Here is a 16,078-nt window from a genome sequence, read left to right as displayed (position 1 = left end):
ACAAAGTCTCCACAATTATTTTTCTGTTTGATTTGAATTTTTTGTTCCACAACACTGTAACTTATATTAGCCAAATATTCTCTATTAATTTAAATTGTACATTCTAATAAGCTTTATTAACCACATCCAAATCTAATGCTTGTTATTTTTCTCCATATAATACATCCTTGGATTCTTAGGATTTATCGTAGTGTGACACGTCATTATCTTATCTTAGAACGTATTATTTGATGAAAATGAACCTGTTATTTGATAGCATTCATGTACTATAATAAAGAGCAACTCTTCTCCCAACTCTTCTCTTGCTTGTAACCTTCCCATTTCTGCCGTTTAAATTTTCTAAAAAAAATAAAGAGATAACAGTTTTATCGTAATGTGATCCACATCCCTTCGATTTGGATGTGGCAAAGGTCAGAGAATGCTGGCATAAAAATATGGAACTTCTGGCTTTTTATTTAATTATGTCAATTTTTTTTAAGTATGTCATTGATTATATATTTCCTTAAAATGTTTGCAATTATTATGAGAGTCTCAAAAATTAAACTGCTCAAGTATTATGTATGGTTGAAATATTTGATATCTTAATATTCATTTATAACTTCATGCTTTGAAGAAAAAAAACTTGGTAAATTAAATCATACATATTTTAATTATTTACTGATTACAACTACAAACACCACGTGCGAAGCACGTGTTTCAGACTAGTATATATATATACACACACGGTTTCTTACACATCACTCGTTGAATTTCATATCTACAGAAAATATCAGTGTGGATCATATTAGCAACCTTCTCTCTAATCAATTAAAAATAATAATAATTCAGTTTATCCAGACCAGATCAAGCCAATTTGAAACAATGGCAGATATGTTCCTGCGACCCGTGATTGAGAAACTGATTGATCTTCTGATCGAAGAGTCCAAGTCGTTGAGAGGAGTTAAGAAGCAAGTGAAGAGTCTGCAAAAAGAGTTGGAGATCTTGGAGCCTCTTCTCCGTGACGCCGAAGCCAAGTCAGCCAAAGGCAAGCTCAGCGACGCCTCCAAAGTGTGGATGAGACAGCTCAGAGAAGAAGCCGAAAACATCGAAGACCTCATCGACGAATACACTTACTATGCCGAGCAATGCCGTCAAGATGATCAAGCCGGTTTCGTTGGATCTCTACGCAAGGCAGGTCGTTGCGTAAAGACCTTCAAAATGCGACGCGGCTTGGCCTCTGAGATCCGAGATGCTAAAGAGTCGTTACGTGAGATCAAGGAGAGGGGTTTAAGTTATGGGCTGAGACCCTTCGAGCAAGGCGGTTCAAGTGGCGGGGAAGAGAATTCACGCATCGACCCTCGTATCGGTTCGCTCTTCGTTGACGAGAATGAGCTTGTTGGCATTGAATCGGTGTCGAGCGAGCTGGTCACTACTTTGGTGGAAGGTTCGTCTGAGCGTATGGTGGTTTCATTTGTGGGAGAAGGTGGGATCGGAAAAACTACTCTCGCCAGAAAAGTGTACAACGATGTTGTGGAAAAAGGTAGCTTCGACCATCATGTTTGGATCACGGTGACCCAATCGTACGACATCCACAAGATTGTGAAGATTCTAATGACTCGTATCTGCCCATTGGGAGGAGAGAACATCTCCATCGAAGAAGCTTTCACTCTCTTGAGAAGCTCTCTGAACGTAAAGAGGTACGTGATCGTTTTCGACGATGTATGGCAAATTGATTTCTGGAGTTTGATAAAGCATGCTTTTCCTAGTAGTAGCAATGGAAGTAGGATAATTCTCACAACTCGTAAATATATGGTTGTGGAGTCTTTTACATCAATATCTGGTGAAATGATTGTAAAAGAGCTTAAGACTTGGCCTAAAGAACAAGCCTGGGAGTTGTTTTGCAAAAATGCATTTCCAATCTCAGGTTGTCCGCCGGAGTTGGAGATATTATCTCATGAAATCCTAAGTAAATGCCAGGGCTTGCCCCTAGCCATTGTAGCTATAGCTGGTTTATTGTCAAAAAAGAATATGTCTACATTCGAATGGAAAAAAGTTCTTGACAACCTCAATTACGAATTTGAAGAAAATCATGAGCTCTCAAGAGTTTCAAGAATTCTATTGCTCAGTTATCATGATTTGTCTTACCATCTGAAATCATGTTTCTTGTATTTTGGTGTTTTTCCTAAAGATTTTGAAATACGTGAAAGTAGATTATATAGACTGTGGATTGCTGAAGGCTTCATTGAAATGAGAAAAGACAAGACGTTGGATCAAATTGCTCACGAGTACTTGACTGAGCTTATCAGTAGAAACTTGGTTTCGTTTGAGCTAGATTATGGGTCCTATAGAGTCTGCAAAGTTCATGATTTAATACGAGAGTTGATCCCAAAAAGAGCTAGTGATTCGTGTTTTTATCAATTATTTGACCGAAGTATGCTGAGATCTAAAGAGAAGTGTCGGCGCTTGATAATTCACCAGACAGAGTACAACGATTTGGAACGTGTTCGCGATTTGAAGATCCGCTCAGTTGTTCTTGTCAACACCGGCTATGTGTCAAACTCTTTTGTAGTTGGTCTATTCAAAACTTGCAAGCTGTTGAAAGTGGTTGATTTTGAAAAGGCTCCTCTATCTAATCTTCCAAAGCAAGTAGGAAATTTGCTTCACTTGAAGCTCTTAAATTTGAGAGGCTCAGGAGTGAAGACTCTCCCAAAGTCCATTGGGAAGCTGCGTAATCTCGAGACATTGGATGTCAATGATACTTATGTTCGGGAGCTACCTGTTGAGATAAACAAACTACGGAAATTGCGACATCTTTCGTGTTGCTATAATGATACGAAGAGCGAATATAGTGTAGAATCATTTGTCGGAATGAGGATGCATGAAGGAATCAAAGGGTTGGTGGAGTTACAAACACTCGTTAGAACGGAAGCACATTCATGTAACTTCATCAAGGAGCTACCGAAGCTAAGTAAATTGAAAAATCTTGGGATTACAAAAGCGAGTGCAGAGGTGGTTGAAGCCCTTGTAGAGTCTATTGAGAAAATGAACAAACTTGAAAAATTATTTATATCCTCAATCAGACGGGAAGAAGTTCTAGATTTGAAGCGCATTTCATCTCCTCCTCGTCTTTTGTGCAACTTAAAACTGGTTTGTCGACTGCAACAATTGCCGACTTGGATTTTTGAGCTTCATAATTTGAAGTTGCTAGATTTACATTTCTCGAGGTTAGTCGAGGAGCCGCTGAAACGCCTTAATGGTTTGCCAAATTTGGCATACCTTGGCTTGTATCAGGCGTATGAGGGAGAGGAATTGGAGCTCGAGGAAGGAAGTTTTCCAAAGCTCAAGCAACTTCAATTAAGGTGTTTGGAAGGATTGAAAGTGGTGAAGATTGAAAGCGGAGCGTTACCTCTTCTCGAGGTTTTAAAAATTGGACCTTTCCCACTGATGAAGGAAATTCCTTGCGGTCTTCGACACCTAACGAATCTTAAAACCCTTGGAGTGTATGACATGCCTAAGGAATTTGTGAGTGCTCTACAACCCGACGGAGGCTCTGAGCACTACCAAATTCGGCACATATCTTCGGTCAGTTTTTGGTACTACCAAGGAGAAGGGTGGTTCTTTACCCGGTTTAAGCTTGGTAGCTCAGAGTTAATTAACTATCTAGAAGAACAGCATTAATGTAAGTAATATTGTAACCATTTGTTATCATTTGCAATGGCAGTGTATTTTCAAACTTGATATCGACTCAAATCAATTTTTTTTTTTTGCATGACAGAAAACGACCGCAAACTTAGGTGTGTGATGCTTCGGAGCTTAGATTTGAAGAGCTAAAGTATACCGTTGTATGCAAATTATTTACCTTCAAATTCGTGTAGTTCACAATATTTTGTTTGTACAATCTTCTTCTGTTGTAAGTAACTTCTGATTCGTATTTGCAATCTTTTACACAGTGGTAGTTTGTTAAAGAACCAAACACTATTTTCCACAGAAACAATAACTTGCAAACAGATCAAATATTCGTGGCAATTGAGAAAATTTGAGAGGCGTCGATATAGTATAAGGTTAGGATTTTTTCAGAACACTTGAAAGATCTTTCCATCTCTTCTAGACACGATTCTTCTCTTCTCTAAGTCTAGCTCTGCCATGGATTAAGATTTTTTTATTTATATGTAAATACATGAGCATTAACAAACATAATATATAATAAATAGTGAATACGAAATACCTCAGAGACTTTGTCGAGCTCATCCCTCACATTCTGCAACAGCTCAGGAAGCTCTCCGTCCCATTTGTAGAATTCCAACTCTTTCCCATTTAATATTTTATCTGTCACCTGAAAAAACAAGTCAAAAGAAAATCTCTTGAACTCGATATCGTTAGAAAAAAGTTCAACCATGTAACATCAAACGTAATTTGGAACTTAAAATTCCTTTCTTCTGATCATTTGACCGTCGTCAGAGTAAGCCAGTGCAAATTGGAAAAGAAAACTAAAGTCTTGGGAACTTAGCAAAGGGGTTTCACATGGGAGATTTTTTTTATGTAAATCTCATATCCAACGGCTTATATTCACGGTTAAAAAAGAAAAAAAACAGATTATGCAGCAGAGAACTGTTTTGACCGTTGGATTATAACTTTGATTACTTGAGGGATACATTAGTGGGTTGGGATTAATTTGCAAGCCTATTCATAAAGGGCCTTTATTAAAGGCATTTAGATTTAGAAATAAGGGAGGAACAAAAGAGAGAGTTTTGGAGCACAAACGGTAAACATTTCGTCGTTGTCAACATGGGAAACATTTTGAGTGTTTGAGAGTCATTGTCTGAGACAAACTTGACCTCGTACTTGACATTCAAATATAGTGAAAACCCCAGAGACTGTACGTAGAAAAAATAAATTCGAACCAGGATGAACGTATGTGTGTTGTGTTTGTCTTGTTTTTCCTCTCAATTAATTGCTTATTCGATCTGTGTAGCTTAAGGCAGAAGAAACCAGTTCTCGATTCAAATCTTGGCTCAGCTATAACAACCCTCATATTTGTGTATTGTGCAAAAATGAGCTCGTAAGCGTTTGGGTCACTGTGTCCCAATCATCAACATCCTCAAGATTCCAAAGATGTTTCTGAGTCGGATCTTCACAATTTTCATCTAAATCACAGCCGACTAGAAATCTTCACAATTTCGTTTAGGACCAAGTATTATTTATTTAAGCAACTATTGATGGTTCTCAATTCTATAGATCAGCACTACTTGTATAAAGGAGTGAAGTGAAGAGTGTATTTGAATTAGCCAAGTCGTTGAAAGGAGTTGAGAAGCAAGCGAAGAGTTTGCAAATGGAGTTGGAGATCTTGGAGAACTAATTGCGAGGCCTCTGATTCAAAACGTGAGCAGTGCCGTCATATCAACTCGGTTTCTTTGGGTCTCTACGCAAGACTGGTCATTGGGTGAAGACCATCAAAACGCGTCGTGACTTAGCTTCTGAGATCAGAGATGTTAATAACTGAGAGCAAAAATAATTGAACGTGTGTTTTCCTTTATTGATGAATATGGTATATATAGGAATACAACTGAACTGATTGCCTAAGTAATAGCACTGTACGTCTAACCTCCTAACAACCTCCTAACAGCAGAATAAATATCTAAAACTGAAATAAATAAATAACCAGATAATTATTCCTACTTAATCTGAACTAACTTAATAACAACCGATTAATCTACTCTAATTTACATATATTTACACGTAATCTAACACTCCCCCTCAAGTTGGTGCGAAGATATCTTTCATGCCCAACTTGCTTAGAAAATCTTCAAACTTCTGCCTGTATAAGCCTTTCGTGAACACATCTGCTAGTTGTTCGGTGGTTGGAACGAATGGCATGCAAATTTCTCCTCTGTCGAGCTTTTCCTTTATGAAATGTCGATCGATCTCCACGTGCTTTGTTCGGTCGTGCTGAACAGGATTGTGAGCTATGCTGATCGCAGACTTGTTGTCGCAGAACAGCTTCATCGGCAAGCTAGACTCAATCTGCAACTCCTCTAAGATGCGTTTGATCCATATCACTTCGCATATCCCATGTGCCATCGCTCGAAACTCCGCTTCAGCGCTACTACGAGCCACCACCGGTTGCTTTTTGCTTCTCCAAGTGACCAAGTTTCCCCAAACAAACGTACAGTAGGCTGACGTGGATCTCCGGTCATCTAGATTTCCTCCATAGTCCGCATCCGTGAAGACTTCAATCTGCTTGCTTTCGGTCTTTTTGAAGAAAATGCCTTTACCTGGACTTCCCTTGAGGTAGTGTAATATTCTATACACAACCTCAAGATGACTTTCAGAAGGGCAGTGCATATATTGACTTACAAGACTCACTGCGAACGCGATGTCGGGGCGTGTGTGCACCAAGTAAATCAATTTTCCGACAAGCTTTTGGTACCTCGCTTTGTTGGCCGGGGCTTCTCCTTCCTTCTTACTCAGCCGGTGATTAGGGTCGATTGGAGTTGACGCGGGTTTGCAGCCGAGAAGACCAGTCTCGTTCAAGAGATCGAGTACATATTTCCGTTGCGAAATAGCGATGCCCCTCGGTGATCTTGCTACTTCCATCCCCAAGAAATATTTGAGGCTTCCCAAGTCCTTTATCTCAACCTGTTGCGCCAAGAAGTGCTTCAATCTTGCAAGCTCTTCTTCGTCGTCTCCTGTCATGACCATATCATCAACGTAAACGATTAATATGGCCATTTTACCTCCCTTCGTGTGCTTGTAGAACATGGTGTGATCCGAGTGTGCTTGCTTGTATTTTTGATCTATCATGGCTTTTGAGAATCGACCAAACCAAGCCCTCGGGGATTGTTTAAGGCCGTACAAAGCCTTCTTTAGTCTACAAACCTTTCCTCGTGAGTTGTTGTCGAAGCCGGGTGGTGCTTGCATGAATACTTCTTCTGCTAGCTCTCCGTTCAAGAAAGCATTCTTGACGTCAAATTGCAGCAAGGGCCAATCTAGATTCACAGCCAAAGAGATCAAAACCCGAACAGTATTGAGCTTCGCAACCGGGGCAAAGGTTTCCTCGTAGTCGAGGCCATAGGTTTGGGTGAACCCTCGAGCGACAAGCCTTGCTTTGTATCTTTCCACTTTTCCTTCGGCATTGTATTTGACAGTAAAGATCCACTTGCAATCCACTGTTCGTTTCCCCTTAGGCAGCTCGGTCATTTCCCACGTGTCGTTTTTCTTTAGGGCCATCATCTCCTCCAAGACAGCCTCCTTCCACTTCGGAACACTTAGAGCTTCGTGTATCGAGCTCGGAACCTCATCATTAGTTATCATGGTGGTGAAGGCTCTAAAACTAGGTGATAGATTTTGATAGGACACATAGTTTGATAGAGGATATAGTGGGAAATTGGTGCATGTTCTAGTACCTTTTCGGGTGGCAATGGGCTCATCTAGATCGCTAAGGGTTGTTTCTTGGGTTTGTGATGAGTCATGAGATAAAGGACTGTTACCTTGACTAGGTTCGGATGTTGGCAATGTGGGGGAATCACTTGTCCTCGTAAGCTCCCTCGAGTGAACACTGAATTCAGGAGATTGGTCCTCCATAGGACTAGTTTCAGATTCATTAAATGAGGAAATATCATTATTTTCATTTAATTTAGGGACACCTTTAGATGGAGTATTTTCTGAAGTAGTACTATTTTTGTTTTCAGAAACAGTGCCGTTATTTTCCAAACCTACAGTAACAGATTCTTTATTTCCAGATTCAATAGCATTTTCCGAAACAGGTAACACTTGTGTTTTCCAAAACTGATCTTCATTATTGTTATTCTCCCCCTGAAGATAAGTTTTATCAAAAAAAGGTTTTGTTTCAAAAAATGTGACATCCATACTTATAAAAAGTTTACCCGAGCTAGGATCAAAACATTTAAAACCTTTTTGAGTTGGAGAAAAACCTAGAAACATACATTTAATCGCCCTAGGATCTAATTTACCTCTTTTATGATCATGAATATGTACAAATGCCGTGCATCCAAAAAATTTCGGAGATAAATTACTAAAGCATTTATTTTCTGGAAAATAATTTTGAAGTGCTTTTATGGGGAAATTGTAGCTTAATACTTTGCTAGGCATTCTATTAATTAGATATGTAGCCATAAGTATAACATCTCCCCAAAAACGTTTAGGAACGTTCATAGAAAACATTAAAGCTCGGGTAACCTCAAGTAGATGTCTATTTTTTCTTTCGGCAATACCATTTTGTTGAGGTGTATCAACACAAGAACTATGATGAATAATGCCTTTTTCGATTAAAAATGGTCCTAGGATTTTATTGAAATATTCCCTGCCATTATCGGTCCTTAGGATTTTAATCCGAGTTTGAAATTGTGTTTCAATCATAGTGTAAAATTTTTTGAAAGTCTCGGCTGCCTCTGATTTTTCTTTCAACAAATAAATCCAAGTGTTTCGTGTGTGATCATCAATGAACGTAATAAACCATCGGGTTCCTGAAATATTTTTAATACGGGAAGGTCCCCACATATCACTATGTATTAGTGAGAATGGTTTTGAAGGAGTGTATTTAACAAATGGAAAATATGTTCTTTTATGTTTGGCTAACTCACAAATTTCACACTGCAAAGACTCGAGATTTTTATTACGAAACAAATTTGGAAATAAATGTTTTAAATACCCAAAACTAGGGTGACCTAAACGAAAATGTCATAACATTATTTCATCATTTAAGGAAAAGAAACTAGAACATGTAGTTTTCTGAATTTGTTTACTCGAGTTAGCTTCCGAGCCGATGTGATAGAGTCCCCCGTGCGTTTCAACATTGCCAATCATCCTCCCCGAGTGCAGGTCCTGAAGAGTACAACCAGTAGGTAAAAAGGTGAGTTTGCATTGGCTTTCAGTGACTAGTTTGTCCACAGATAAGAGATTACATGTTAGATTAGGGACATGTAAAACATTGTTTAGTGTGAGGGATGAATTGAGAATGATAGAACCTTTCCCGGCAATAGCTGAGAGAGACCCATCGGCAATTTTAACTTTATCATAGCCAGAACATGGGAAATATGAGGTAAAAAGGTAAGAAGATCCGGTCATATGGTCACTAGCACCTGAGTCTATGATCCATGAGGTAGGATTATTTGTGGAAATATTTAGGGCTGTTTTGAAACTACCTTTACGGGCAAGAGAGGATGAGGAAGGTGATGATAACTTATGTGAGGTCCACAGCTGGTACAGTTGCTCTAAGTCTTCTTTGTTGAAGAAATTCTGCCCCGGTGAAGATTCGGTCCCTTGCTCGTTGGAGACGATATGAGATGCTTGGTACGCACCTCTATTATCCCGGGAGGGCCGCTGAGATGACTGAGAGTCGGCTGGCTTGCCATGAAGCTTCCAACACTTGGCCTTGACATGGCCAAGTTTGTTGCAGTGGTCGCAGGTGGGCCGGTCGGATTTGTTCTTGGAGAAGCGTTGGTTTGAGTCGGACCTCGATGACATCATGGCGGTGGTGGTGTCTCCCTGATTGGTTGTAGCGTCGGGTATGCTTGATCCGAGCATGACTTGACGACGACTCTCTTCTCGGCGAACTTCTGCGAAGACCTCTCGGGTACTCGGGAATGGCTCTCTGCCGAGTACTCTTCATCTCACTTCATCGAGCTCTTGGTTCAGCCCAACTAAAAACTCGAAGACTCGCTCCTTCTCGATGGTTTTCTGATAAAAAAATACTATTGGCAGGGCAGCTCCACTCATAGTTACAGTAGAGGTCTAGCTCTTGCCACAACATCTTTAGGTCAGTGTAGTATTGAGTGACCGTCTTGTCAACCTGCTTCGCCTTTCTCAGCCGAGTCTTGATCTCGAAGAGTAGTCCAGCATTTCCGAGATCTGAATACGTCTCCTTCACCGCTGTCCAGATCGCGTTTGCTGTTGGAAGAAACAGATAAGTCCTTCCTAGGTTAGCTTCCATAGAACTTACCAGCCATGACATGACCATGGAGTTTTCAGCCTCCCACTTCTCATAACCGGCTTGGTTTGCAGCAGCATCTGGCTTCGTCGTCATTCCTGATAGGTAGCCGAATTTTCCTCTTCCCTGCACAAAGAGTTTAACCGACTGGGACCACTCCATGTAGTTTCCTCCATTTAGTTTATCTGAGGTGATGGAATGATGTTGGAGAAAGTCTGTGGTCGAGTTAGAGCTCGATCCTCCAGATAAATAGGTGTTTCCGGTAGAACCGGTGCTGTTTATACTTGGTTCGGCCATTTAGAATTGGCAGGAACCTATAGGTGTTTTACTGCTCTGATACCATGAGAGCAAAAATAATTGAACGTGTGTTTTCCTTTATTGATGAATATGGTATATATAGGAATACAACTGAACTGATTGCCTAAGTAATAACACTGTACGTCTAACCTCCTAACAACCTCCTAACAACAGAATAAATATCTAAAACTGAAATAAATAAATAACCAAATAATTATTCCTACTTAATCTGAACTAACTTAATAACAACCGATTAATCTACTCTAATTTACATATATTTACACGTAATCTAACAATAACTCGTCATTATGCGAGATCAAGAATAGAGGAATGGGTTATGGGCTGAGACCCTTCGAGCAAGGCAGTTCGAGTTGCGGGGAAGGGAATTCGCGCGCGGCCCTCGTATCTACTTGATTTACAAACATTGCCGACAAAAGATTGTCAACAAAAGATATTTGTCAGCAAAAGATTTCGAATCTAATCGCCGAATCAGACTATTCCACAGTCAAGACTACAAACATTGTCAAAGTATTGTATTAAGCGTCTAATGCTGGCATCTCTACTCGAGAGATCACCACTACTTGCATTCAAATAATTAATAATATACGTAGCCAATTAAATAACTAATAACGGCACAATGTCCCAGTTAATTTTTTTTTTCTTTTTTAAAGATGCTTAAAAAAATTAGAAAAATGCAGATTTAGATAATGTTTCAGGGAAAAAATAACTACAAATTAATTAGTTTTTGTAAGTGTTCTCTTCTTCATTTTAATGTACATCAATAATGATGCAAATAACAGTATTTCCTGAAATTTTAATCTTATAAATCGTAATGCAATGTGCATCAATTGATGCTAATTACTGCATTATTTCTTATTTGTTTTTTCTATTTATTAAATAGATAAATAAAATTCAAGCTGTGTGCATTGATTAGTTTGACGTCAAAGTATTATGTTTTTAAAGAGACTAATGCTGGCATCTCTACTCTACAGATTACCACGTAGCATTCACATCATTCATATGCTTCCAAATTTTAGCAAATTATATAAATAACTTGTAATGGCACAGTGCACCAATTAAATATTAAATTACAGATACTTCGAAATTTTGTTTTGGAAAAATGCAGTGAGGAATAATAAGAACCGACACCAGTAATTAAAAAGTGCAGATAAAATTCTCGAGAGTTGTGTGTCAATAAATTAGCAAAGTTTTGTCAGGAAAAAATAACTCAAAAAACATCTCTTTCGTCGTTTTCATGGTTTTTTTATTTATTTATCAGTGCTCTCTTTTTCTTTTCTTTTTTGACTGTATATCAATGTTGGAAATAACAGATTTCCTGTATTTAAATCCTGTACATCGTAGCAAATTCATTTTACGAAGAAACGATGGTGTTTAGTTTACGGAACAAATTCTTTTTGTGGTGAAATCTTATTTTTGATGTCAAGAAAAAGAAATGTTGAACAAAGACCATGTAAACGCGAAAATAAACATAATATCAACCAACTGAATTAATTATATCACCGCCCATGTGCTAGCCATACTCCAAATAAAGAATAAAGAAAGGAACGAAGAAAATAAAATAAAAAAACAAGGGATGGTCAATCATAACAGGATTTCTTACGTAAAACTCGTTTGACAGATAAAAAAATAAAATAAAACTACAGTTGAAAGATTCAGAGAGATCGAACAAATGGCAGAGACGTTCCTGAGCCCTGTGATTGAGAAACTGGTTGATCTTCTGATCGAAGAAGGCAAGTCTTTGAAAGGAGTTGAGAAGCAAGTGAAGGGTCTGCAAGAGGAATTGGAGATCATCGAGCCTCTTCTCCGTGACGCCGAAGCCAAGTCCGCGAGAGCTCAGAAAAGTGGCCGAACAAATCGAAGACGTCGTCGACGAATACACTTACTTCGCCGAGCAGCGCCGTCAAGAAGATCAGCTCGGATTATTCATCGGGTCTCTGCGCAAGGCTGGTCGTTGCGTCGAGACCTTGAAAACGAGGCGAGACTTGGCCTCTGAGATCCGAGCCGTCAACGCGTCTTTAACCAAGATCAAGGAGATAGGTGTGAGTTACGGGTTGAGACCTTTCGAGCAAGGAAGCTCGAGCAACGGCGGGGAAGGGAATTCGAGGGTCGACTCTCGTATCAAATCGCTGTTCGTTGAAGACGACGATCTCATGGGCGTTGAGTCTCTGTCGAAGAAGCTCGTGAGGAGTTTGGAGAAAGGCCCGAGCGAGCTTACAGTGGTTTCTCTTGTGGGCGAAGGTGGGATCGGTAAAACTACTCTCGCGAGGAAAGTGTACAACGTTGTCGTTGAGAACGGAAGCTTCGACCACAGCGTTTGGGTCACTGTGTCCCAATCGTACGACATCCTCAAGATTCTCAAGACGATACAGACTCAGATCTGCCCAACCGGAGTAGAAATCGCGTCTGTTGAAGAAGCCATCACCGTCTTGAGAAACTCTCTGCAGGCAAAGAGGTACGTGATCATTTTTGACGATGTTTGGCAAACGGATTTCTGGAGTGTCTTGAAGTATGCTTTTCCTACTGGTAGAGAGGGTTGTAGGATTGTTCTCACTACTCGTAAATCTACGGTTGTGGAATCTTTTAATTCACCAACTGTCGAAATGGTTGTGGAAGTGCTCAAGACTTGGTCTAAAGAGCAAGCGTGGGAGTTGTTTTGCAAAAATGCATTTTTGAGCTCAAATTGTCCAAAAGAGTTGGAGCAAGTATCTCGTGAAATCCTAAGTAAATGCCAAGGTTTGCCACTCGCCATTGTTGCTGTGGCCAGTTTATTGTCAAAAAAGAATGTGTCTAAAGCCGGATGGCAAATAGTGCTTAAAAATCTCAATTACGAATTTGAAGAAAATCGTGAGCTCTCAAACGTTTCGAAAGTTCTGCTGCTCAGTTTTAATGACTTGTCTTACAATCTGAAATTGTGCTTCTTGTATTTCGGTGTTTTTCCTGAAGATTTTGAAGTGTATGAAAGTAGATTATACAAATTATGGATTGCTGAAGGCTTCATTGAGTTGAGAAAAGATAAAACGTTCGAACAAGTTGCCAACGAGTACTTGACTGAGCTTATCAGTAGAAACTTGATTTCATTTGTGTTACATTATGGATCCCATAGAGTGTGCAAAGTGCATGATTTGGTACGGGAGTTGATCCAAAAAAGAGCTAGGGATTCGTGTTTTTATCAAATCTTCGACAAAAACAAGCCGATATATAAAGAGAAGTGTCGGCGCTTGATAATTCACAATACTACTGATAATGTTTTGGAAAGTGTTTGTGACTCGAAGGTTCGCTCAATTATTCTCGTCAACACAAGTCAGGTGTCAAGCTCTTTTGTAGTTGGTCTATTCAAAACTTGTAAACTCTTGAAAGTGGTTGATTTCGGTAACGCTCCCCTCTCTAATCTCCCAAAGGAAACAGGGAATTTGTTAAACCTGAAGTACTTAAACTTGAGAGGCTCGAAAGTGAAGACTCTCCCAAAGTCCATCGGGAAGCTGCGTAATCTAGAGACGTTGAATGTTAACGATACTTCTATGCGAGATCTTCCTGTCGAGATCAACAAACTACGTAAATTGCGACACCTTTTGTGTAGTTGTAATGATAAGATAAGCTCGTATAGTGTCGAATCATTTGTCGGAATGAGGATGCACGAAGGGATCAAAGGGTTGGAGGATCTACAAACGCTCGTCACAGCCGAAGCACATTCATGTAACTTCATCAAGGAGCTACAACGGCTAAGTAAATTGAAAAATCTTGGAATTTCGAAAGTGAGTAAAGAGATGGTCGAAGCCCTCGGAGAGTCTATCCAGGAAATGAACGACCTCGAACAGTTGTATATATCCTCAGTAAGCCAAGAAGAAGCTTTAGATTTGAATTTCATTTTGTCTCCTCCTCCGCTTTTGTGCCACTTACAGCTGACTTGTCAACTACAACAATTTCCGAATTGGATTTCTGGGCTTCATAATTTGAAGGGTCTGGATTTGAATTTCTCGAGGTTGGTTGACGAGCCGCTGAAATGCCTTAAAGCTTTGCCGAATTTGTCGTACCTTGGCTTGTATCAAGCGTACGAGGGAGTGGAATTGCAGTTCGAGAAAGGCGATTTCCCAAAACTCAAGCAACTTCATTTAAGGTGTTTGGAAAGATTGAAAGCGATGAGGATTGAAAGCGGATCGTTACCTCTTCTCGAGGTGTTGGGAATTGGACCTTCTCCGTTGATGAAGGAAATGCCTTGCGATCTTCGACACTTGAAAAATCTTAAAGCCCTCAAAGTTTACGATATGCCTAAGGAATTTGTGAATGCTCTACAACCCAACGGAGGCCCTGAATTTTTCAAAATTCAGCACATTTATTCTGTCAGCTTTTGGTACCACAGCGGAAGAGGGATCTCATATACAGAGTACAAGCTTGGTTCTGCAATGTTGATGCAACTTCTCAAAGAACAGTAATGTAAGTAATGGTTAAACCATTTATTCTCCTTTTCAATGCTAGAATATTATAACTTTAAACTTGATTTTTTTTTTTTTTTTTTTTTGGCAGGGAAAATGACAAAGAAAAGCACCACAGACACCTTGATCCCCGAAATACGGCGTATAATACCACAAAGTGGCGAAACGTGGTAATCCAGTTTTTACGAATCTGTAGCCAGTGTTTCGTTATTGTTGGCTCTTAGTCTTTCGGCTTCTTATTCGGCATTTACAATTGTCGGCACAAATGTTATTTTATTTCTATTTTCGGAGCCGATATCTGATGTGGCTGCGTTTTCCTTAGTTTCCGGGCTGGCGTATTTGTTTGCGTATGGTCTGGTCTCTAAAGGCTAGCCCTCATATTCATGTATTGTGCAATAATGGGATCATAAATTTTCTCAGACATAAGACTGTGGTTGCAAATATTTTGTTTTGCCCTTTTTTTTTTATATAAATGTTAAGACTTGAAAATTTTATTAGGTGTCTTCAAGAGAATGATTCTTTTCTTCTCTAGTCCAACTCTGAACAGTAATAAAGTGGTTCCTAAGTATATTAAAGAGCGATAAGAGATGACCACAAACCTCGGAGACTGTAATTCCTCAAGTTCTGCAATTCCAATTCTTCTCCTTTTACTATTGTATAAGCTACCTGAAATGAGAGAGAACAAGGTTGAAATAAACATTTAATAATTGTAGCAACGTCGGAAACAGACTCTACTTTAGTTAGTCATTCAAATGTAGATACTATTAGTTTCCTAAGTCATAGAATTTTCTTACATAGGATAATGTCAAAAAGATGAGACCCTAATAGCTTGAGATTCAACAGCTATGTGTCCATATCCTTTGGGATACATTTGAGGAAGAGGAGATAGAGAAAATAGAAAAGAAAAGAGGATTTAGGAAGTCCGAGGAAGGAAATTCAGGGAAGTTCAGGCGGACCTGCTAATGGACCCGAGTTAGTCTTAGGGGCACAGGGCTTCTCTGCACAATCCCTGGAAATAGTCGAAAGTAACTGTTTTTAGTCAATATTAGCCACCGAATCTTTTTAAATGTCATAAATAGTCATTTTCAATAACAGTTAACCAGATATCAATAGTTGTTGATAAGATTTCAATAACAACTCATAATATTTCAATAGTTCTTGATCATATTTCAATAACAGTTAACAAGATTTAGTTAACAGTTAACTAGATTTCAATAATAGTTAACCAGATTTCAATAATTATTGACCAGATTTCAATAATTGGTGATCATATTTCAATAATTGTTGATTAAATTCTTGAAACATAAGGGCATTTTTGTCCAGAAAAAAACGGTTACTAGTGAAATGTTTTGAAAATATGAGCAAAATATAAAAAACGACGCATGTTTTAGATTATTTATGAAAT

General features: G+C 39.1%; 2 protein-coding genes and 1 long non-coding RNA gene across 4 annotated transcripts; 2 read left to right on the top strand and 1 right to left on the bottom strand.

Annotated features, from left to right (window-relative positions):
* Nucleotides 1-735: 735 nt before the first annotated feature.
* LOC149397997 (disease resistance protein RPM1-like) lies at nt 736-3,886 on the top strand. Of its 2 annotated transcripts, XM_089615136.1 has the most exons (3): nt 736-1,676; nt 2,190-3,658; nt 3,755-3,886. In XM_089615136.1, exons 1-2 carry the CDS (start codon nt 862-864, stop codon nt 3,655-3,657), a joined length of 2,283 nt encoding a protein of 760 aa, XP_089471262.1. In that variant the 5' UTR covers nt 736-861; the 3' UTR covers nt 3,658; nt 3,755-3,886. The 2 variants fall into 2 exon arrangements, with proteins under 2 accessions (XP_089471262.1, XP_089471261.1); XM_089615135.1 differs by having other exon boundaries at nt 736-3,658.
* LOC149397996 (uncharacterized) lies at nt 3,822-14,567 on the bottom strand. Its single transcript, XR_016297067.1, has 3 exons — nt 14,405-14,567; nt 4,205-4,312; nt 3,822-4,117 (listed from the first exon to the last, which is right to left on the bottom strand). It is a non-coding gene; the product is annotated as an uncharacterized LOC149397996 (long non-coding RNA).
* LOC149397995 (disease resistance protein RPM1-like) lies at nt 11,747-15,165 on the top strand. Its single transcript, XM_089615137.1, has 2 exons — nt 11,747-14,674; nt 14,765-15,165. Exon 1 carries the CDS (start codon nt 12,394-12,396, stop codon nt 14,671-14,673), a length of 2,280 nt encoding a protein of 759 aa, XP_089471263.1. The 5' UTR covers nt 11,747-12,393; the 3' UTR covers nt 14,674; nt 14,765-15,165.
* The last annotated feature ends 913 nt before the right edge of the window (nt 15,166-16,078 follow it).

This window comes from Urtica dioica, chromosome 5 (assembly GCF_054948205.1).
Source record: "Urtica dioica subsp. dioica isolate 48M chromosome 5, U.dioica_male_clone48M_v1_H2, whole genome shotgun sequence".
NCBI lineage: Eukaryota > Viridiplantae > Streptophyta > Magnoliopsida > Rosales > Urticaceae > Urtica > Urtica dioica.
Note: the sequence above shows the minus strand (reverse complement) of the source record. Positions and strands in the feature narration are given on the sequence as shown.

What these genes read in the sequence shown, in the direction of transcription:
- LOC149397997 (XM_089615135.1), top strand. Translation starts at nt 862, where the DNA reads ATGGCAGATATGTTCCTGCGACCCGTGATTGAGAAACTGATTGATCTT.
- LOC149397995 (XM_089615137.1), top strand. Translation starts at nt 12,394, where the DNA reads ATGGGCGTTGAGTCTCTGTCGAAGAAGCTCGTGAGGAGTTTGGAGAAA.